The sequence below is a fragment of the Gossypium hirsutum genome, chromosome D09 (assembly GCF_007990345.1).
Source record: "Gossypium hirsutum isolate 1008001.06 chromosome D09, Gossypium_hirsutum_v2.1, whole genome shotgun sequence".
In the NCBI taxonomy this organism is placed as follows: domain Eukaryota; kingdom Viridiplantae; phylum Streptophyta; class Magnoliopsida; order Malvales; family Malvaceae; genus Gossypium; species Gossypium hirsutum.
The window spans coordinates 2,692,085-2,717,209 of NC_053445.1; the positions used below are offsets into that span (position 1 = coordinate 2,692,085).

At 29.9% G+C, this 25,125-nt stretch overlaps 1 protein-coding gene across 1 annotated transcript; it reads right to left on the reverse strand.

Moving 5' to 3' along the window:
- Positions 1-896: 896 nt before the first annotated feature.
- Positions 897-7,140, reverse strand: LOC107921197 (cyclic nucleotide-gated ion channel 2). Its single transcript, XM_016851079.2, has 8 exons — positions 6,962-7,140; positions 6,274-6,877; positions 3,359-3,574; positions 2,929-3,248; positions 2,131-2,242; positions 1,805-2,041; positions 1,642-1,728; positions 897-1,559 (listed from the first exon to the last, which is right to left on the reverse strand). Coding segments are annotated over exons 1-8 (2,067 nt in total). The 5' UTR covers positions 6,964-7,140; the 3' UTR covers positions 897-1,070.
- Between the last annotated feature and the right edge of the window lie 17,985 nt (positions 7,141-25,125).

Sequence of the window (25,125 nt, forward strand, 5' to 3'; positions counted from 1 at the left end):
ATTTTTAAAATTTATTTTTATATAAAAAATTAATACGGGCGGGTCGAGCTCAGGTTTTAGCATTTTTATCCGGGTTGGGCTTAAGCAAAATTTTAAGCTCGTTTTTTGGACCAAGCTCGAGCATAGAAAATGAGCCTAAAATTTTTATTTGGCCCGACCTAAACCGGCCCAGCCTGGCCCAGCCCAACCCATGAACAACTCTAACCAAATCCAACACAATTCATATTGCAAGTAATCTTGTTTTTCATGAATGGATAAAACACATAGAAGTCGATTGTCATTTTGTGAGAAATTCAGTTACTAGTAAGAAGATTTGCACTCCTTTTACCCCTTTAAGAGAACAAATTGCTAATATGTTCACTAAAACACTTAAGAAGGAAGACTTCATCATTTTGAATGACAAACTTTGCATGATAGACATCTATGCTCTAGCTGGAGGGGGAATGTTAGTTGTCTTTCTATATCTACCATTTACCTAGTTTAGAATTGAAAGATTTGTGCCTCATTTATAAGCTTAATTTATAGGCTAACTTGTAGTTGTATCCATATTACTTGTATAGTAGACTTTCCTATTAAGACCCTTGTATACATGTATATAAAAGATGTTACTATTATATAGAATAATATCATATTCTTTTCTCTACAATTACGCTTGTTTACACTGTAAATGTAAATATTAAAAATTGTTTAGTTGTCTATATATAAAATTTTAATAAATAAAAAAATATATAAAAGTATAAAATTAAAAATTAAAAATAATATGGAGAGGCTTAAAATGAGTTTAGATTAATTATTTACAAATATGACAAACTTGAATAAAATTTTAAAAACAAACTGAACTTGGACAAATATAAAATATATTAATATTTTACTCCACCTCAACCTGATTCATAAACTTCAACAAAAAGGTTTTATTATAAACACAAGTATAATTTTCAATCTACAACTTTTATTATACATTATTTTCACCTTTCACAAAAGAAAAAAGAAGTATATCTGTCACGGTCCATGCACGCCGGTTCTTGACCATCCGGTTTGGACGAACCAAAAAGATTTTATTTTATTTTTCCTTATTCAAGATGATCACGTGGCTTTAATGACATGAACAGTGCAGCATATTTTCTAAGTCGATCTTCATTTCCACCATTAAGTATTACAGGAATCGACGGATCTGATTTACTCTTCATCCTATAGCATCGCCATGCAAATTGTATATTCACAGCAGCCCATGATCTCCAGTTTGATGAATAATATCTTGTCGTTCTTTTGAGCTGATTGCTGGCGAAACGGTACCTAAAGTGTTGGGTAATGTACCGGAGATCATTCTCGTTGAGTCCGAATGCTTCCGTGTATTCAATGCAAGTGAATGTTGCCGACGAGGCTGGAAGACGGTCTATAAACGGGCGACGAAGGCACCACGAAAGGAGTTCGTCACCCAAAAATCCACCTGGTTCGAGTATACTCGTGGCTATTTTGCCTTTGCTGAGGCCTTGGCTACGTTTAACTCGCCCGCTAACGACAAACACCATTCGTAGCACCGGATCTCCTTCTCGTATTATCTGTCTTGTATGGACTACAAGTTAATGTTTATAGCATGGTAGTCGAATAATATGTTGTGTTTTTCATTTTTTTTTCGCGCACCTTTTCATCTTTTGAGTAAACGAGAGGCTTCACACGATCGCATATGTTGTCGAGGATTAGATCATCTAAGCTATCGAAAAGTGGTACCTAAGAAAAGAAGTTCCAATTTTGGATGAGTATTTGTGCTTAGACCAAGAACATACAATGACGATGTTCGGGTTACCTTTTTTATCAAGTCGAGGCAAAGATAGCGTTTAATGTCTCTCCGAAGCCCATCGGGAAGCTCTTCGATCCATTTCATCTCTTCTTCACCTCCCATGGTATCCCATGTTTGGGTTTCGAAATGGCGTACTCGTTGCCTTAAACCGGAAGGCAACTGCCTTCTTCTCATCCACCATTCGATATCTCGACGCCTTAACTGCAATTTTTTCCGGTTCGCCATAACCACATGTAAAAATACCTGCATAACAATCAAAATGACCTTTAGCAATTTACCGGAAAATAAAAGAAAAAAATTCAAGGAGTACTCATCCAAGTAATTGAATTTACCTGAATATTCCCTACCAATAAGGTGAAGAGGAGCAAGCCCCCAAGGACAATGCAAATGCTGAATACCACCTCTACAGGGTTACTTGTTGGGCTAAGCTCGTTTCCGAATGAGCTGTAAATTTCAATTACCAGAATGTAACCTACAATTTTCAACTGAAATATCTGATAGAAAGCTTGTGTCGCAAGTAAAAATATAAAGGAGGTTTAGATAAAGCCTTGAAACGTGTTTTAAGGCTTTGTAAGTTTGCCTCTAGGATACACTGAGTCAGAAAACAACAAGAAAAACATAGTAGTCAAAATAATATTGTTGAATATTATATAGGCACAAATATGTTTTTCATGAAAGAAAGTCTCAGTTAGTAAATAACTTATGACACAAGTTACGTTTTTCTATAAGATAATAACTTTCCAAATAAAAAATTATGTTTATTCGTTACAAAATTTTCTGAAGAATTATGTTATTCAAGTAAGAATAAAAATAACAATTATATAAAAAAACTATTTGTACCAGTAAATTTAAGTTCAAGTTGCCTCGAGTGTTTATCTTTTACAGATATATATATATATATATATATATATAAAGCCCAATAGGTAGTAGGCTAAACACAAATTCAAGTACTCGAGTTATAAAAAACTATTTATTTAAATTCTTTATACTATATATTCGGTTCCATTTGATGGGGTTTCGGTCATATCCAGCTATAAGAAATACCAATATCAATATGGAGCCAATTGAATGATATGGACTGCGTTTATTTCAGTATTATAGCTACGAACTTTGGTTCACTTGTAGGTTACCTCAGGTTCAATAAACCCCAAAATATAGGATAGAGAATCTTAACAGCCAGAAAGTTGCTAGAAATGACTGGAAGGGCAGGTTCGTAGATCCCGTATCGGAATACTCCGTCGGGATCAAAACAAAACGACTTGGTCATCAATGTCGAGTTCCCTCCACATCGACTCATCTTCAACATATTTGCCGGCGACAGATATTGAGTACTGCAAAATACCTTAGAGCAAGAGGAAGATATATCGCAACGAGCACTTCTTTCGCACCGGTGTTGGAGGCACGTGACTACACGTTGTGTCGCTAGGACGTACCAGCATCCGCCGGCAACCTGTGTAGCAAGCAAAAAGAGAATGTCCAAAGAAGTTTGGTAAGTGTCGAATGCAAAGAAAGCTTAATACACAGGTCTGCAACCCAAAATCGAAATGGAAATCAACTCACATGAGATGCGATTAAGTAGGCGATGAGATTAAGTCCGAAACCCCACCAAATGGAACCGAATATATAACCTGTAACTTTCCTCATTCTCCTCATTAAACAAAGGCTATGGTACACCTTTGGGAGGAATTGGGACAAGAAAATTACTAAAAGTATCGTCATTATTAGCTTGTATTGTTCCTCTCTCAGCAATTTCGGCACAATTAACCAAAATACCGCCTGCCAGAAATCATGGTACACAACATTTCAAATAATTAGTACAATTAACCAATGTACATACACACACAAAAAGAAAAAGAAGTTGACAATGAAATGAAAAGTAAAAGTACTATGAAATTCCAGTAATAGGAGTTAGATTGCATTTTGCTCATTCTACTAAAAAAATTAGGTAAATTAATTCTTGTACAGTAAATTAAAGAGCAAATAGGTCATTTATGTTAAAAACTTCATCCATTTTTACTGTTAAAAACTGATGTGGTTGACGGAATAACTAAATAGTAACATGTAACATGTAACATGCTACATATACCTCATTTGATGTACAAGGACAATTTTTAAGAATAGAATTGGATGAAATTTTTAACAGAATGACCAATTTGCTTTTTAATCTAACATACAAAAATTAATTTGTCCATTTCTAGAGTAAATTGAGCAAAATACAATCCAACTCCTAATACAAAGACTTTCATGATACTTTTACCCAATTCTCGGTGAAGCCCATGGTATAGAACGAAATAGTAATAAGGGAAAAAACAATAAGGGAAAAGGTCATTTTCTCTTTTACTTTTGCTAGAAATATCAGCAATTAAAGGATACCCAATTTAAGGTAAAGTAAACTTTCCTAAGGCAATTTTGGATATTTTCTACTGGTAGTTAGAATCTCATTGTTGAAAACCTCTAAGCATTTCACTATTCTCAAGCTCTTATTTTTGCCTACTTTTGGGGTAATATTTTCCATTTTCTCATCCAAGTTGATAATAAATACATATTACACTTGAGATTAGAGGTTATCATGGGTTGGGCTACTCGGCCCGGCTCGACGGCCTGTTTGAAAAATGGGAGGGTTCGGCTAAAAATATAGGCCCGAAATATGGGTTTGGACAAAAAACGAGGCCCGTTTTCGTAAAATATTTTTGGCCCGGGCCCGACCCGAATTATATATTAAATATATATTTTTATTTTTAATCAAATATACTTTTGTTTTATTATTAATTTGGCTATTATTTTAGTTCTAATTTGTTTCAATTTTAATATAACCACTTTTTATTATATTTTTAATTTGTGTATTGTTTTAAGAATTGTTTTAGTCTCATTTTTTATTTTTTTGTTTTAATATTTGTTTTAAAATTTTTTATTTAATGAAACAAGCTAAAAAAAATTAATATGGGTCGGGCCGGGCTTAGCAATTTTTTTGGGCCGGGCTTAGACAAAATTTTAGGCCTGTTTTCTAGGGCCCGGGCCTGAAATATGTGCCTAAAAATTTATCCAAGCCCGGCCTGAACCCGGTCCGGCCCATGACCACCTCTACTTGAGATGTACAAGTAGCTATTTTTAGAAGAGACCAATGGTTGGAAGTGTAATTATAGTCTTTTTAACAAAGGAGACCCTAATTTTATGGGAAAAATATATTAAAATTGGGTGCAACTCGGTTTGATGTTTATTTTAGTATCTACGTTATTTTTTTTAAATGATACCTGTCTTTGATTTTCGGTATATAAAATGGTACATGAGATAAATGGTGTTAATTTTTTTTATGTTGTTCATTGAATATTTGACACGTGATAAATTCTACATTTGATATATGCTGACGATAACACTACAATAATGTCATCATTCGAAAATTATAAAAATATCTAAAAAAAAATTAAAATAAAAATAAGAATAAGAATGTATATTAAAAATTCAAAAAAATTATAAAAACTAGAAATATCTGTATAATGTTTAATAAAAAAATAAAAATCAAATTTTTATAGTTTTCTTAATGTTTTCTAAAAAAGTATAATTTTTTATAAGAATAAAAATTTATAAAACCAAAAAAAATCAAAATCATGAAAGTATTCATTGAGTTACATAAAATTATTTAGTAAAAAACAAAAATGATAGTTTTTTAATTTTATCATCATCATGTGCCAAATATTCATTGGATTTGATCTCAGGTCCGTTTTGTGTGATGGAAGCTAAACATGGGTAACATTTTAAGAAAAAAATATAAGTATTAAATTAAACATCGAAACTAAATATAGATACCAAAAAATGCACTTACCCGTTAAATTTTGAACCCAAATGAATTAAATGAATGAATGAAATAAGCAAAACTTGAATTCAAATTTGAACTTAAAAGTGATTACATGAATTAAATAAGGGAATTTTCAATTTTGGTCCTTTAAAATTTATAAATTTTTAAATTAGTATATGATAAAATTGTACTTTGACCTCCTAAAAATGATAAAATATTGATAATCTTTTAAAAAAAATCTAAAAATATAGATTATTGAATTGTATTTTAACTCTTAACAAAATTTACAACTGGTCCTAAAAAAATTCTTGACTTTAGCCTTAATTAAATAGATAAAACTTGAATTCAAATGAATAAAATAAGTTAAATCCAACGGGCTTTTAAGTGAATGCATGAAGGGCTAAACCCGGATTCAAAGTCATTCTACTTTGCTACAACATAATAACAGTAAATAAAACACTAAAAAGTGACGTGCATGTTATTATATTAGGAGTTAGATTTTATTTTATTTATTTTATTTTAAAAATAAATAAATTAGTTCCTCTATCTTAGATCAAAAGATAAATTGATCTTAAAAGTTTTATTCATTTCCACTGTTAAAAATTAACTTAACTACGAAATAACTAGGTATAATATGATGTTTACCTAAGCCTCCATGAATTGATGAAAATAGAATACTAACCTGTGGAACAGGAAGAATAACGAAAACATCAAACCAAAAGCCTTTGAGGGACCTCACATAGTGAGAAGCAATAGCTCGAGCATCCCACACCAGTTTCCCGCATCCAGTCACCAATGACTCCTTCGACACATACGCCATCTTGAATTGAAGCCAAAGGTGCCACAAGTGCACCCCATCCACACAGGTCCTAACCACCGTCACGATCGCCGCCAGCCCACCGTCCAAGTACACACACGGTGGTCCGTCATCGATCACCATCAAAGTCAAAGTGTAAAAGAACATCGGGTCCACCGCCAAAGCAATGCCTCGTGCAACCAACAAAACTGGATTCCACCTCCGAACCAACCCACTACGTGGGTCCAAGATTTTCCCAAACGGACCCGTGGTGTACCGAGCTCGGGTCAAATTCTTAATCGGGTCAGATGTGGCCTCCATGGGGAACAATGATGAACCAGCGTAAGCTTCCCATTGAGGTTGATGGACACTGTCGCAGCTGGTGGAATGGAAAACCGGAACTCCAACTTGAGTACAGGCGTAGCATTCAATGGAGCTCGAAACCGGTCCATCTCGTTCACTGCTGCTCCGGCTATCCTTCTTCAACCACCTGTCACAATAAATAAAGACCATTAATACTTGTAAACAAAATTGTAATCGCTACATGCAATCATGGCATATGCTTGTGTTTTACATTTTTGTGCGACTCGGTCGCTGGTGGATAATAGTTTTAGCCTTTTAGGCTGTTTTGAGGATGGAAAAGGCGACGTGGCGGGAACATGGGAGGAGGAGATGAGGGTTTTGGGGAGGATGCCGATGAGATTATAAAGGAGGGGAGGCGGGTTGTGGCTTTAACTCAGAGAAACCACATTTAAGTTGCAGGGTAACGTGGTGAAAGTATTTTTGCGGTTTAGTTTGTCTTCAATAAGACTCGTACTGTGTAAGCCTACAGTCAACTCATTCCAACTCTTCTCGCATACGGAAATAAATACAAACATAATTTTCTTTTTCAAGGTTTTACTTTAAGAAAAGGAATGTTTTTATTGAAATAAATTATTTTCAATTCAATCGATTAAATATTAAAATAAATAAAATTCTGAAAAATAAAAAATTTTAAAAAAATAGAAAAGTTCATATTTCTATACTTAAATTAATTAAATAATAATTTGAAAACCTTAAAATAATTTTGAAGTCATTTCTATACTTAGTGAGAAAACACATTTATTTGTGAATGCGACTTATTTCTCTAGCTTCATCATTTCCATCAATTTCTGCTGTTTTGGCTCTACATGCAATTCATTTTTTGTTTCAACGAGCTAATGGAGAGACCAATTGGACATATTTAGGGCTTAAACAATTTATAATTAAGTTCCAGTTTTTCACCTATTAATTATAAACTTATTCTATCACGAAGTCATTCCACTATAGTATCGTATCGTATCTGAGCTCTCCACAATTACATATCATTACGAAAGTTACTTAATAAGTATTCGTCCAATGACCTTATCATAAGTGTGTTACTCTCATAGGATATCTTTAACCTCTTTGAGATAAATCTGTTCTCTCAATATGATTTTATTTTATCTCATAGTAATCATTACATCTTCTTTTATGAAAAGTCAATTACTATCAAATAGTAATCAAGTCATTTATCACAAAGAAAAATAACACGTTATCACATTTACTTTTCGTCTATCTTGTAATTTCGATGAGAGGATATCATTTACCAGTCATTTGAGCTAAAAATTCTACTATTGTGAATGATGCTACATATTACAAAAGTCGTATACTAAATGCACCAGCTTTCAATTCTTTATCTATTTGAACTCTATCTTTTACTTACATCAAAGTATACAAGTCACGCATACATAGTCCATCGTTCATTTAGGATTAATATATATTACACTATGAACATCACAAGTGAATAAAATCCATAAATATATCTAAGATTTATTCTACTTAAGCCTTGTCCAATATACTATCAGTCCAATCAGTCATATCTATGTCTCCATCGTTTGGGAGCCATCCGCTCCTATGCTCAAGACAAAATAATTTCCCAATTGGACTTGATAGACGACATATTAGTCTCTCAACCAATTTGCTCACTTTCGATTAGACTAAGGACATGTTTATGTTTATCTACTAATACAAGTCTTTCCATATTATGATCCAACCACGTAATACCTCTTAATATTAGTTAAACATTAGATAACCAGTGAGCTAATATTTGTTTACATTTTGCTTTGCATGCAAAAGTATCGAGGATAATTTACAAAGGGTATCAAATAATTGATGGATATTTATTAAATCAGTTTATTCGAAAAATATAAGTATACAAAATGAATTTACTACACTTAGGGCACTGGATCCAACAGTCTCCTACTTGCCTTAGTGAAGTAGATAAGTCATATTTTGCATGCTCGTGCTTTCTACATTTTCTCAAAACTCCCACTCAATCTTTTAGAAAACATGCAATTTTTTATTTTCGGTTTCAATCATAAATTATTAAAATGCCATGACAAGTGCATGTGACATTGTTTTTTCCTAAACTATATGCCATGTTTGTCTTACACATGCATGAACATATTTTTTAGTCAATTTAAATATCATCATGCTATAAATTAAATTATTTTGATTGGTTAAAGTTTCCATGATTCTATCTAGAATAATAAATAATAAAAATTATTTTACATTTCTTTTACCAAAGCGTTCTTTGGGTCTTCTAGGTGAAAGTCAAATATCCTTAAAAGACTTGAAAAATCACAGAAGGGATCTACCACTGAATCGTCGTCACCACCAAAGGTCACTATTGTCGTTGTTGGTTGTCCAATCACCGTCGGTCGGATCACCATTGGCTTTTGCCAGTTGGCCCATTACCTATCTTTTGCCAGTTGGCCCATTACCTATCTTTTGCCAGTTGGTTGGATCGGGTTTGCATCATCTCGATCAATTTTGGATCGGGTTTATGGTTTCAACAAGCTAATGGAGGGATCGATTGGACATATATAATTAGAATTTAAATAATTTATAATTAAGTTCCAACTTTATGCTTATTAATTATAAACTTATTAGTCACGGAATCATTATATTATAGTATCATGATTGAACTCTCCCTAATTACATATCATTATGAAATCTACTTAATAAGTACTCGTCTAATGACCTTATCATAAGTGTATTACTCTCATAATATATCCTTAATCTCTTTGGGATAATTTTGTTCTTCCAATATGATCCTATTTTTATCTTATGATAACTATTATATCTTCTTTCGTAAAAAGTCAATTACTATCAAATAGTAATCAAGTCATTTATTACAAGGGCAAATAACTCATGACCACATTTACTTTTCATCGATCATGTAATGCTGATGAGAGTATATTATTTATCCATTAGTTGGGTTATGAATTTCACTATTGTGAATGATGCTACATATTGCATAAGTTGTATACCTAACACACCAACTTTCGATTCCTTATCTATTTGAATTTTTTCTTTTATTGAAATCAAAGTATACAAGTCAGGCATACATAATCTATAACCCACTCAAGATTAAGGTCTGCCCAATTAGTCCAACTATGTTTCATTTTCTCTATTTTCCGGCTCTTTCCTTGTTGTTCCATTATAGCCCTTAGCTGAAATTTTCAAGAAAAAATTCACCATGTTTGATAAGAAATTTTGGTTTAAAATGGGAAACAGAGAAGGGGAAGTTTGGGGAGGAATTACCAAGTTATTTTCAATTGGGATTTGTGCATTTTAAAATTCCTTTTCCATTCTCTCTAGATATCGGTTGTTGGCTTTATTTCATGTTGCAGAGATTTCAAATAGTCAAGAGCCTTAGTCCCCAAATAGCCCTAGCAGTTGAGCAATCTTCTTGAGAAAGCTTGAAATGGACGCGAGCCATGATGACAGTGTGACAAAAGCCCACCAAAGGTCTTTCACCTTGTTCCAATCCTCTAGTTGGGGCTTCCAAAAGCAGAGAAAATGACAACTGGTCTAGGGAGAGTAGAGACTCCTAGTTAGGGCTCTAAAGAACAGGGAAACTCGAAGTGTAAATCATGCCCAAGTTTTTTTTTTTAACATTTTTGTAATTTTCAATTACCCATGTTTAATTTTGAGAATTATATTCTTTATTTATAACATTTTTATATATTTTACATGTTTAAACTTTTATAATATTTTATTTATTTTTCAAATGATACTATTATGACATCATCAATTCAATATGTTGTGATCTTATTTCGTCACATATCTCAAGTGTAAAAGTGTCATGAAAAAATACCAGATAATGGATGGGAAAAAAGCTTTGATACCAAATCGGGACTAATTTGAAAGGAAGTGACAAATTAAAGGACCAAAAATAATATAGAACTTCAACAGCATCACACTTTAAAATTTATGACATTTTCTTTTTGAAGTAAAATATATCAATGCTCATACCAATCGAGTTAAGACTCAACCGACAGCTTAATATTCATTTTATAAAACGAGTTGGATTAAATAGGTTTTAGGTTAATAATAAAGTTAAAAAGATATACATTTTAGTGTTTATAATTATTAATTTGGATGGTAACTATTGGTTTAGTTGTATTTATAACTTAAAAAAGCTTAATGGTAGTTATTGAAAGCTCAATATGTAGTTGGAAGTATGATAAGAAAAGAAGTGAAGCTTAAGCGTTTGGCCTTAGGGTTGATGGAAGGCCATAATCATTAACTAATACAAAGGAAACTTCCTTTGCTTTGTCTCTTTTCGGAAAATTTTCACTTACATGTTGGTTGGTATTACACTTTTAATACGGTTGTTGCATTTCTACTTTTCTTTTATTTAAAAAATTGATAATCAAAACATGTAATTTAACATTTTCGTTAAATTTTATCTGTTAAATGGTGGTGTGGGAACGTTAAATCCATGCTAATTTTTTTTATGAGTAAACTATAAAAATGGTCACCCAACTATGCCTTTAGTTCTATTTTGGGTTAAAAATGATTTTTTATTGGACGAAATTGAATAATCAACTCGTGGCCAACGTTTACCTCTTAATAGATCTACCAAACACAAAAGATTAGTTATTGAACTAACTCTAGTGGTTATTGAGCAAAAAAAAATTGACCACTATAAATATCATACAAGGATATAAAAATGATCACCTAAAATTAAACAATATTTCTTCTAATTATCTTCATCCTTTTAACTTTTTACTCTTTTATGAATTTTCAACTCAAAATTTTAATTCTATGAAAATTATCACAAATTTTTTTATAATATTATTAATAAATTCTCAACTGAAATTCTATTCATTACTACAAATAAATTTTATTCAATCAAAACTAGACCTGTCCATGGGCCGGGCAGGCCCGACGGCCCGCCCAAAATATGGGAGGATTCGGGTAAAAATATAGGCCCGAAATATGGGCTTGGGTAAAAAAATGAGGCCCGTTTAAAAAACGGGTCGGGCCTCGGGCACCACTTTTTTGGCCCGGCCCGGCCCGAATATAATAAATATATTTTTTATTTTTATTTTTTAATTTTAAAATACTTTTAAAATAATTTTTTATTTTTAAAATGATTTTTTAATGTTTATTTTAAAAATAGACCGGGCCGAGCCTGGACAAAATTTCAGGCCCATATTTCGGGCCGGGCCTAGGAGGCGGGCCGAAAATTTTTCCTGTCATAGACAGGTCTAATCAAAACATTGAAAACATAATTTATTTATTATAAAGCTCTCTAGAAAATAGAGAAGAAGCAAAGCTTGTTTTTAAAGTAGAAGCCCATATTTTAAATATTGCAGACCGGTAGTTAGTCCATAGATTTATAATTAAGCCCAATATTTTTTCCAGCCCATCTTCACATATCATTGAAACAAGCTTATTTCTTCTTCTTCTTCTTCTTCTTGAAGAACTCCCCAGGGACTTTAACAATCACCTGTACCTTTGTACTGTTGTCTGAAACTATCCTAACAAGCCTATCAACAACTTTATTCTTATCTCTTGGAATACGTGTGAAACTCCACTGCTCAATCATAAAGATAAGGGTGTAAATAAACAAAATGTTTGATGAACTGTTCGTGAATCGTTCGTATAATGTTCGTTTACTAAGCTAAATAAGCGAGTATGAACAAAATTTTTATGTTTGTTTAATAAACGAACAAACACGAACAGAGGTGTGTTCGGTTCGTTTATGTTCACAAATAATCTCGTTTAAAAGCTCGTTTATTGACTCCTTTATGACTCGTTTATTTATTAATGATATTTTCTTATAAAAATATTAAAATAATATCTGTGTGTATGTATTTATTATTTGTTTTTTTGTTTATTATTCATTAATATTGTTCGTGAACATGTTCAATTATATGTTCATAAACGTGTTCGTTTAATGTTCGATTAAGTTAAATGAACATATTCGTGAGCATTAAACAAACAAACATGAACACAAATAATTTTAAATAAACAAATATGAAAAAAAATTAAAATTCTTAACAAACACAAACTGAACACGAACAAGCTTAAAAATAAACAAACAAACATGAATAAAGGTTTGTTCGTTCAAGCTCAGTTCATTTACAGCCCTACATAAATAGCATTTTTAAGTTAACACTAGATACAAAATTCATCTAACTAGAGTTAATCCTAGTTAATTTGGGTTAAATGTGGGTAGTCACCTATGAGCCTACTCATTTCAAGATTAATTAAGGAGAACCTTAAAAGGAACAAACTCTATATCTTGACTAGGTCTAGATTCGAGAGTTCGATCACATGAAAGAAAAGTTAAAGCACCTCTACAATACCCGGCTTAAAATAGTTTTTATTATTATTATCTTTTGTAGGTTTTCCAAATTTTTATTTAAATCCCCTAAGTTTATGACTCTATTTTACCTAAAACAACTTTACAATTTACAAGGTTTACAAGTTAATTAATCTAAGTGACATTACCATCATACATATCATACATCATGCTTATATCCTACATCAATAATCATATATATAAATGTATGTAATCATACGTACTTACACATACTTACGTAAAAAATTCATCAATTTACTTATGCGATAAGTTTTGAAATACGTTAAATCTAAACTAAACATGCTAGAGCATAGATCAAAATAATCAGATCATCAGCAAGGACCCAATTGAACAGATCATAAAACATGTCCGGGGCCCAAATTGAATAACTGGAAATTTGGTCCAAGGACCAGATTACGAAATTCGAAATTACATCAATGGACTAAATCAAACACATGATGAGACTAAATCGTAAACAAATTAAATGTGAAGGGACTTTTAATTTATGGTTAGTACTAATTAATCTTAACAACAACAATAATAATAAACTAAGGAGAAAAAGTTTAGACATTTAACCTCAAATACTCAAGAATAGTCATGCTTATTAATAATTACCTATAGTATTTCTCCAATCCATAAATAGGAGGATAATGCGCCTTAGCGCACTCGAACCCACATCCTCCTACACTAGTAACAATGTCCATACCAGTCGAATTAAAACTCAATCGACTCCTTAAAAGATAATTTAAATATGTTTTTTAATGATAAATTTAAGCAATATGTTTCTTTCAAAGATTCAACCTATCATATTCAAGGTTTTTATTATTATTATTTTCTTTTTAGCAAGAATCAAAATTCAAGTTAAGCATGATTAGCAAGAAAGAATATCCCCAAATTTAAATAAATTTCACAATCAATCATTTCTTAAAAAAAAAAAAACTCACTTCTCTTTCCCCTCTCCCACATATCATGTTATATAGTTGGATTAGAATGATTTTTTAGTTATAATTAATAATTTTAATCAGAATCAATTATTATAAGACTAGTAAATATTATATTAATAAAATTAAAATTGAAAAATAACACTCGTAAAATTTAAGAGTAAAAATTCAATATTTAAACTTTCAATTTATCAAACCTACACATAATTTTTACATAGTAAGACTCGAACTTGAGTACTTAAGATTTTAGAACCTCAACCACAACAATACAACTTAAGCCTCCCTTATCAGTGAATTATTATTTAATAATAATAGATTTAAAATTTTAATTATAAAACTATCTCAATATCAATATCAATATCAATATCAATATCAATATCAACATCAATATAAAATTAATTATATATATAAATGGTAAAGCTCACCGCTGAAGTGATCAACATAACATCAATGCTTTAATTTGACTAATGCCAAAATTTTGTGGTTTAGGAAGGTAGTGTTTCCCCATCTTTATCTCCAATTTCCTCCTTCACTATCATGCCAGGACAACACTGATGGCAGCCTTCATCTTTCAAAACCCTAACTCAGATTTTCGTACAATTCAATCACATCGTGAAGAAAATATTTTACTTTCAAATATATTTACAAATTACAAGTACATATACAGTACAGTTATAAATATATATATGAGAGTAATTATAAAATAGTTTCTAATAAATATAAAACACAAATAAATGAAGAATCGAAATATAACTAGACAAAATTCAATATAGAGATTACGCATGGTGAGAATAAAGACCTGGTTGAATCAAAGTCTATTGGATGAAGGAGGGTTAAATCGCTTTTTTGAGGCCTGAATTTAATAATTTTTCGATTGATTCTTTTTGTCCAAGATAGTCTTTGAAAATTCTAAAATTCAAGCTCTTATGTGAAAACAATTACCAAATTCAAACCCCAAAGTGAGAACAATTTGCTAAGTTCGGGAACTAATTTGAACAAAACAAAAGTTGAAGCCCCAACGTAGAAATAATTATTTAGTCCAGACTCCAATATAAAAATAGTTGTCAAGTTTAAGACTTAAGGTGAGTTTAGATAGGCGATACGTTTAGCTGCGATTGGTGTAAAATTAATGGTAATAATAAAATTAAATATTGTAACAATATTATAGCGTGACACAAGAAGTAAAATAAATATATCGCACCACGCGATACCATCTATTCAAACTTAAAAACTTTTGATTTTTTTTTGCCGGCGTACGGCCACCCTATATTTTTGTGTAAATCTTAAAGAAGGCGTGATATAGTAGGGATTTTAGATTACGACCTATAGAGATAGATACATATGGTACAATGCCGTAATGGGGGTGCTTTTTTCAATGCCTTTTTGTAATCACTTGTAAATCCTTTTATAATTTTATGTTTGAAAGTGGAAGGTTCCTAAAGCTTAAATAAGTGAAGAAATCCCCTTTGTTTGTTCGCATATACATCAATGTTTCCAATTTTCATACGGAAACAATGATTGAATCAATTTTTCATAAGAAATTTTATCTAAATTTAATAATAAAATATAAAAGTATTTTTTTAATAAGCTGGTTGATACAAAGAAGAGGCTGTGACAGTTTATTATGGATCATTCGAAGGGTGGAGAGCTGTTAAAAAATTAGAATGATCGACATGTGAGTATCAGGGAGGATTGAAGAGGAGGAGAGAATTGAGAGCCTATTTAGAGGAAGCATGTAGACCTCTTTCCTTGGTACCAATAAGTTTTTAAGGGGTTCTTTCTGATAATTTTTGATGTGCCATGTATAACTCACGTATTGGTCTCAAACTCCCTATAAGTTAGTTGGTCTATGGGTGTCTTGTTATTGTAGGTTGTCTTGTGTAGATTTTTAGTATGGGTTGTCATGTTTGGAGAATAAATATATATGATGTGTGAATGGCAGACGTCTTGTCTATATCAAACAAGTGAACTCATGGTTCAGACTAGCAAGATCTTATGCTCGCGAATGCCTCAACTCGTAAGGTAATTTACCTTAGTCAAAAGTACTGATCCGTGAGACGTGAACTCATAATGTGGACTCACAATAGATGAGTATAACAGAGCATGCTAAATTTGAACAAAAGTAACGAAAAAGTTAAAGTCATGGTCCCATTTAACCAATAAATAAGTGTATTAATAAATATTTAATTTCATTAATTACATATCCGGTATAAAAATATTGATGGTAAAGTCTTATTTTAGTGTACTCTACATAAAGATCACCCCTATTTTAGTCACATCTAAATTTTTTTTGTTAATTTGATCACTGTCATTAAAGAAATTGATCAAATTTGACATTCCACCGTCGATTTCAACACTTCCACTATTAAATCAAATTATTTTTTTTACTTTTTCTTCTCATTTTCCTCATCTTCTTCCTTGAACCCATCTCTTCTACCAACTTGCCACACTGTCATGTGATCTGCTTCTGCATTTAAGGCTTGTTTTCTTTCCTCATCTTCCTAGTGTTGCTGTGAAAATCGAGGCTCTGTTGATTGGTGTATATAATTAGTAATAAATATTATGTGATTTTATTAAAATTAGTATAAATATTATTTAATTTTTTGAATAAAATTTTCAAATTATTTAAACAAGACTAGTCTAATACCATATAATGATATTTTAAAAAATAAAATATATGATCTAAAATTAAAATATTATGATTGTCGTAAAAAATAACTTTTTAAAACTTAAATCATGTACGGGTGTATTTTGAAAGTTATAGAGTAATTAAATTTGAGTGTAATTATTTGTAGGGTAAACTACTACAGGTCACCCAATTATGCTTAAGTTTCTTTTTCGGTCACCCAACTTTTAAAACTTTCAGAATGGTCGTTGAACTAATCAATTTTTTTGTCCATTTCCGTTAAGTGTGGTTATGTGTTTGATGGGAGGGTAAGGTAATTAGTTCAAAAATTGGTACAATAACAAATTTAGCCGTCAATTTTTACATGTTGTGTCAATTGAGTCATAATTTAAAAGAAAAATTAACCTTAAACATTATAATTTATCTCAATTTGATCCTAATTCTAAAAAATAAAAAAAATTATAAAAATACATAAATAATTATAAAATATATATAATAAATTTACATTATATAAAAAATATAAATTACATTGTATTTATATAAAATAATAAGTTAGTCTAACATTTTTTTTTGGTTAAAAGTGATACATAAAGTATAATTTCATTATATCATTTTACAAAAGACGTAAAAAATTAAAACTAAATTAGATAAGGTAAATCTCTTCTAGTTTAATCATCGTGTAGTAACTGAAGTAATTCAACTAGTGGTTATATATATATATATTTTTCCAAAGATCTTAAAAACGTTATTTTAGCCAAACCATCCGTTACCTTGTTGTCCTTTTTGAACATATGTCTAATCATCCAGGGACATTGGAGTAGGTCCTTAATGGCTTCAACCACGGTAGAAAAGTGTTGCCCATCCTAATTTGCTTGGATCACCTTGATAGCTTAAGTGCTATCCATCTCAAGTACCACTCTCTTTAAGCCTAGATCTCATGCTAGTTGGAGTCCATTAAATGCACCCCAAAGCTTTTAATTTTTTTTTTCCAATGCTAGTGGGTAGGTAGGAAGGCCTGGCCTGAATGTCCACTCGAAAAGTGAGAGAATTTGGATAAAAATATAAAGTTGAAAAATGAGTTTGGGTAAAAAAATAAGACTTGTTTAGAAAATGGGCTAGGCCTCATGTAAGACTTTTCTGGCCTGAGCCCGGCCTAACCCAAATATGTAAAAAAAAAAAAGCTGTTATTTTTTTTACTGTTTTCTTGCTCTTGTTATTATTATTTTTTTACTATTTTCTTGTTGTTTTTCACTATTTTGCTACAATTTCAATATTCTGTTGCTACTATTTTGTTGTTATTGTATAATTCTTGTTTTTGTTACTATTTTAGGGGCATTTGCTTGTTAAATTGTACCATCTTAGTGTTATTTAAGTATACATATATTTTTTAATTTATTTTCAATTTGTTGAGAAACATTTATTTTAATGTTTTTAATATATTATATTTAAAAAAGAAGAATTATATCCAGGCCGGGCTTGGACAAAATTTTAAGCCCATTTTTAAGCCGAACCGAGCCTAAACCTAACAAATGGGCCTAAAATTTTAGTTAGACCCGGCCTAACCCATGAACAGCTCTAGTAGGAAACAAAGAAAAAAAAGCATTTATATATGCCAGTTTCAAATTTACAAAAAGGTGGTTGAGATTTGATAACGAAAAGACTATACAAAAAAAATCTAGGGTGATCAAAATAGGAACGAATAACTAACGGGTAATGTACCCAAATTTTAAAGTAACTAACGTAAAAATGCACAACTAAACTTCCGACACTATTTAACAATTAAGTGACCATTTTGAAGGGATTAAATTAATAAATTCCTTTTTTGAAATGCTCAATGGGAAAAAGAAAAGTTGGGTTAGATTTGGTATGAAAACAAATCTAAAACCGACGTCATGATGAGTGATAAATTGGAAGCAATGTGGGGGATGATAAGGTAATAATCTTAACTTTTTAGCAATCAATTGAGGGAACATGTGAAGTTGGGGATTGAGCTGTAATAATTTCGAATCTGAATTTTATATTTTTAGAAATTTCTTACATTACCTTTTCGCCTCTTTCTGTAAAGCTATGGGAACAGTTTTCATGCAAATGCGATACTTCCCCCTTTTTTTGGACTACAAAACAAAATCAAACGTGATGCACGGTAACTTATACTGCACCAAAACCTTAACAATTATTGATGCACGAGGACCAGCCGGAGGGGTAAACTTTTCAACTTTTCTTTTTTCACTTTTAGTCCTCATTATTCCGAAATGGGATATTTAGTAATGAGCGATGTTGATATTTTGGAAAGATTTCGTGATCCTAGTTGTTCAACCTTGTGAAGTTCAACACGAAAATAGAGATCAAAGTATTAAGGAAACTTATGTATTAAGAGTCAGATTGTATTTTACTCGCTTTACTAAAAAATGCATAAATTATTCCTTATACGTTAGATCAAATGGTAAATTGATCATTTTTACTGGTCATGCTGACGTAGAAATCAATGAAATTTTTAATAGAATGATTGATTTGCTCTTTTTTTAGTAAATGGGCAAAATGTAATCTGACTCCTAATATAAGAGTCTCCACGATACTTTTAGCCAAAATAGATAGGAAGGTGAAAAATTAAGTTCCCTCCGCATGAAAATATTTATTTTCTTTAATTTTTTTTTGAAAATTCTAAACAATCCCATGTAGCATTTTTGGTGTCTTTTATGATCATGATTTCAACGTTAAATAAAATTAAACTCTCAATAAATTTTTTAAGCTTTTAGGAGTTTCTTTCAACAATTCCTTGAATTTAAGAGATAAAATTATTGACAATATTAACAGTTAGATTTGAATTTTTCGTAATTAAATTACACACAAGATTTTTTATTAGGCGAATAATTGTCCAATTGCAATTTGAGAATCCTGATCATTCTAGTTAGATTTGTTTATTTTAGGGATTTCAATTTGAATTATGGATTTGGATTTTAAATTTTTTGGGGAACTCAAATTTCAATATTCACAACAGATATCAATAGATATCTCGAATATTCATTATTCGAAGCTACATTATTTATTAGAATACATATTCAAATACGCGGACCGACTACTTAGATAATATTTATGATTTTGATTTTATATACAAAAAATAATTTTAACACATTTAAATTTGAATTTTTTGATAATTTAGATATTCAAAAATGATTTAAAATTAATTTTTTTCGAATTCGAATATCGTTCAAGTTTGAATAACAATATTCAAATAATTTAGATTCAAATTTTTGACAAATTTATTAATTCAAAGTCAAATAATTAAAAAGAATATAAATATCTGACCATACATTTTGAAGTTTAATCCAGTGAAAAAAATATCTCTAGTTGGTAGCTTCGGAGAATCATTAGGCACGTCTGGATTATCCTACACCTCTATATTACTTGGGTTGGGTCGCGGGTAACGCTTTGAAAAATATTTGAAACTTTTTTTTCATATTCAAATCAAATCAAACTCAACTTGGTATAAAATTACGAATTAGTTGATTGAGTCTTTGATTCAGCTAGTAATTAGTATTATTATTAGTGCAAAAAAATACGGGTTTGAATACGTTTTAGCACATTTATCTTTCTATTTAAGGGTTACAGAAAGATTATGTCTAGGGGTGTTCAAGTTTCTGTTAAAATCGAATTAACTGACTAAACAGATCTAATTCGATTAATAGGTCGGTGATTGAATTTAGTTTAGTCGGAGGTCGATTAATGGTTTTTTGAAATCTCAGTTCAAAATCGGGTAATTAATTGAACTTAATAATTAATATTATGTGTTAATTTCAAAACTTTATGTAGTGTTTCAAGACGTAAAATTTCGGTTAACTTTCAAGACAAATATATATTTCGGTTAATTTCAATGTATTTTTTTATACTTGTTTTAACTAAAAAACAAAAACATATAAATTTTGGTTTATTCGGTTAACCGACCGAATTAACTAAAATATTCGGTTCAGTTAACTGTTAAAAGAGTACTATATAGTCCGGTTAGTTCGATTAATGCTAGTTTAGTTCAGTTATTGAACACCCCTAATTATGTTTAGTTCTATATATAGCGAATATTGAAAGAGTTAACCATTAGCAACATAGGTGAAGCATATTGGGATCATTCGAGATGTTGTTCAAAATTTTAATGTCAAAGTTAAGGTTTCGACAAATTTGTGATATTAAGTCCGAGTCTCACATTACGTAAATTTTACAATAATTTTATTATGTTTATAATTATTCGAATGTGTGTTATTATTTGAGTTGCACCTCTGTACTGAAAGGGTGTCATAAATTGGCTTTTGGCCTTTGCAGATTAGTAAGGGCGAGAGAGGAAGGGAAATTGGGACCATTCTAATTAACTCTTCCATATAGTTTTATATTTGGTACCACATCCAATGTTTAGAAGCAAACTCATGGTGTGCCCCCCCCCCCCAAAAAAAATGAAAATCTTTAGAAATTATTAAAAATTATAGAATATTTATTTATATAATATTAGAGGTAAAGTACGGGATAATATGATTTAAACTCATACCAAATGGATGTCATTATTCCATTCAAGTCAAGACATAAAAAATAGTTAAATTGATCAGTGATGATTTCTTTAATCATACCAAACGGATGCCACATTGATACATTTATCCATGTGATATGTCACGTGTTTTTTTCAATCACATTAATGTTCGTTAATAGTTAAATCGACCAGTGACATGGACTCAATTGTGTGAATTTTTTCAACGATGACTTAACTATTTTTTTAGGCTTACTGATAAATTTGGCCACTAACATTTGCATGATCTTGTCAAAATGGCCCTAATTGTATTTTTGAGCTTTTTTTGCCATCCACTTTTGTTCTTTTTTTCAATCCGCTTTTTCTAACAGATTTAACGAATAAATCCAATATTCCAAATTTTCTTTTCTTTCAAAAGGTTTCAATCTTTCATACATTTGTTTACTGATAAGTTTTTCTATTGAGTTAATTTTCTTTAAATTAAGAGTTTTTTTTTTAATTTTCCACATGCAATTATAAATAATAAATTATATCTCATTAAAAACATTCCACATCATCCCTATTAATTTTTTTAACGGTATTTTCATTAAATCTGTTAGAAAAACAGATTGATATAAAAGCGGTTTTAATCTAATTTTAATTTTTGAGAAGTCGAAAATGGAATTTTTTATTTAACAAAAAAGTTTAAAAAGATTATATTGAATTATTAATATTCCAAAGGGACTAAAATTGAAATTTTCCCTTACAATAATGACATGATATTAACTATATTAAAAATGCAGAAGTAGGAATGCTATTTGAAAAAGAACACCATAGTATAAATAATATTATATGTTTAAAACATATATATATTATTAAAGCTTGATAATCTCTTAAATAATTGAACCCGACAACATGCTTTCTTAGTGAAGTAGGGGTCTTTTAATGGTTGTTCTGTCAGTGTCACCTACAATGTCCTAAAATTTCATCTATTTTGTTTCAACAAAATAAATATGTAAATTTAGAGAAATAACCCGATTTGTAAATCGATCTAATCTCGATTTCTAGAAACAAAATGATGATAAATTCATAAATAACGTTTAATTACAAAAATTTTAATAATTTTATTATAGATTTTAATCACATCTTCTTCTTTTTTGAAATAATACCTAAAATTATCCATAGTGCATTTCAACGTACTCGAACCCACGTTTTCGTATGTTGATAAGACCATAAGAATTTAATTCTTATCCTATTGTGAAGTGTATGAAATGATTATAATCTCAAATTATTTTTATTTTATTTATATTTTTAATTTTGTTTCCTTTAGGGTTGGAGATTGAAAGCAACCAATCACAATATTACTTGAATTTGTACAGAAAATAATAATAAGGATTTGTCTTTTTAGTGTTGATTAATAGAGCCAAAATAATAAATAATGTGCCCACAATAAGATCTTGAACAGGTCTTACTAATAATGCAGCATATGGGTCCAAAAACATTCAAAACTCTTTCATTTTCATTTAAATTATAGTTTTGTTTATATATACCACTTTTTTTTTTTAAAAATTATGATTAAATATAAAGAATTTAGTATTATTTTTTACACGTGTTTTAGTATACAGATTAACAATAAATTAATTCATTTAATAATATTTGGTCACTTCCATAATTTATTTTTGGTAAAGATCTTATCTTAAAAATATCTTATTTTTCTCACATGATTTATTGTAGCGTGAAGGTGGTTCAAATGCACAATTGAGTAAAAAAAAGGCAAAAAATTAATTGTTTAATTTTTTTTGGTGAATTCCAAAAAGATAGCAAAGCCTTAACAGCAATATGGCTAGCGCAATTTGAACCCAAACCACACTTGCAGACGATAAACACTCTAACTATCAAGTTAATACGTAGAGTTCTAATTGCTTTGTAACATGTTTACATTAAAAAATCTCTTCTCAAAATTATTAAATTACTTCATATCCTATGATTTTATTTATTAAATGTTTAATAATATAATTTAATATTGAAAATTTGTAAACATCATTAAATTGATTTGAAGGAAAGATTAAACATAAATTCTTAAAATTTAAAAGAGAATCAATTTTTAATAAATGTGAGTTTGGACATGGAAATTAAAAATTAATGAAATAATAAATTTTTTTATACAGAGAGGAGGTAATATCAATTTTTATTAAAAATTAAAAAAATGTCATAAGGGTATAAAAGTTTCCAAGAACTTGAATTTAGTTTATAAACCATTTAGAAAGTTGAAAAAATACATAAAAAAAATCAGTATTTATATAATAGGTTTAATATTTAAAAGAGAATCAAAATTATTTTATTATTGAAGGAAAATATAGACATAAATTTAAAAAGTAAATATTAAAAACACATATGTGATATGTTTAGATAATTATTAGTCACTAAACAATGAGTAAGTTTTCGTTTTGGTCACAAAATTATTCAAAAGTTTTCGTTTAAGTCACTAGGCCATTAAAATCTATGTTATATGACTTTCTTTGTTCGTACTACCTGCACCAATTGAAAGCTCTCTTTCTCTTCTATAATTCAATTTTTTTCATGAAACAGCTTTGGATGTCACAAATCTGCGAACTAAAATTCAAACAATTTTTTCTCTAATCTCCGAAATTAACCACCAAATCGACTTGAGTCTAAGGTATGTTCTTCTAATCGTCAATGAGTACTTATCCACCTTATCGACTATTGAATCGTCGCTTGAAGCTCATTGGCGAAGTTTTTTTTCTTTCTTAAGAAAACAACTTACCAGCCCGGTAACTTAAATGAAAACTTTTGAATAGTTCAATGAAATGAAAACTTTTGAATAGTTCACTGATCAAATTATAAGTAATAATTTATTACTAAAAAGCTAAAAACAAATTTTTTTGCTAAACTTAATTGAAAAAATACAAAAAAAAAAGAGAAAAGAAAAAGAAAACACCCAAAAACCCATTATAATAATTTCCATCTTTGATCATTATTTTAAAATTAATTCCCGATGTCATAAAGAAAAGTAAAACTATAAAAAGAAGGACCAAATTACACAATGTGAAAATATTGAGGGTTAAGCTTTTTTAGAGTCAAGACTAAATTGACATAATTTATAAATGCTGAGGATTAAAGTTATTATTATACCAATTTAATAAAATGAACAAAAAAGGAATTCATAACACAATTATTTTTCCATTCATGATCCAACAATTTTTGGGGTTCAATAGTTGAAAGGGTAATAAAAATATTTGTCCCTTTTCAATTAAAATTTGTTATTTCTTTTAAGACAACATTTGTTGATAAGTTCTGCACTAAGAAACTAAAAAGGGCCAGCTTCTGTTCTCTATTTACAACTATATCCCTCTCCAATCTTGAGATGACAAAATGGAAATTTTTTACCATCTATATATAAATTACAATTATTAAAATAAATATAAAAACCTCAAACTTAAAAGGAGAAACAAAATAATTATATTTAGGATTTGTGATTGTCTCTCCCAATAATATTGTCTCAAAAATTTAAACTTGTTAGTAGTATATATATATTATATATACTATATTATACATATTTATATTAAAGGTATACTAATTAATTATATATTTGAAAATTTATGTTTATAAATAAATTATAAATAATAAATTTCATCACACCTATGATATGAGTGAATGGAGATATTTTATAATAAGAATATATATTTATAGTCGATTGAGTCTTAGCTTGATTGGTATTAACATTATTGCCAGTGTAAGAGGATGTAGGTTCGAGTGCGCTGAAGCGTATTATCCTTCTATTTAAGGGTTTGAGAGTGACTATGAATATATCTAAATATTTTATTAAAAATAATAGATACAATAAGAATTTATGATTACGCGTCAAATAGAAGAGTGTAGAGTGATTGTATAATAGATATACATCCATAACAATCAATACAATTATACAAAAATAATACAAAAAAGTAAGGCAATCTCCGACCACGTACCGTCTATTATCATTCCTCATTCTCAAACAATAGAC

Coding starts and splice junctions, on each gene's coding strand:
- LOC107921197 (XM_016851079.2), bottom strand. Junction 3,575..6,273: donor TTATTCTTCCTGTTCCACAG/GTTAGTATTCTA, acceptor GATTTCTGGCAG/GCGGTATTTTGGTTAATTGT. Junction 3,249..3,358: donor CCTACTTAATCGCATCTCAT/GTGAGTTGATTT, acceptor CTTGCTACACAG/GTTGCCGGCGGATGCTGGTA.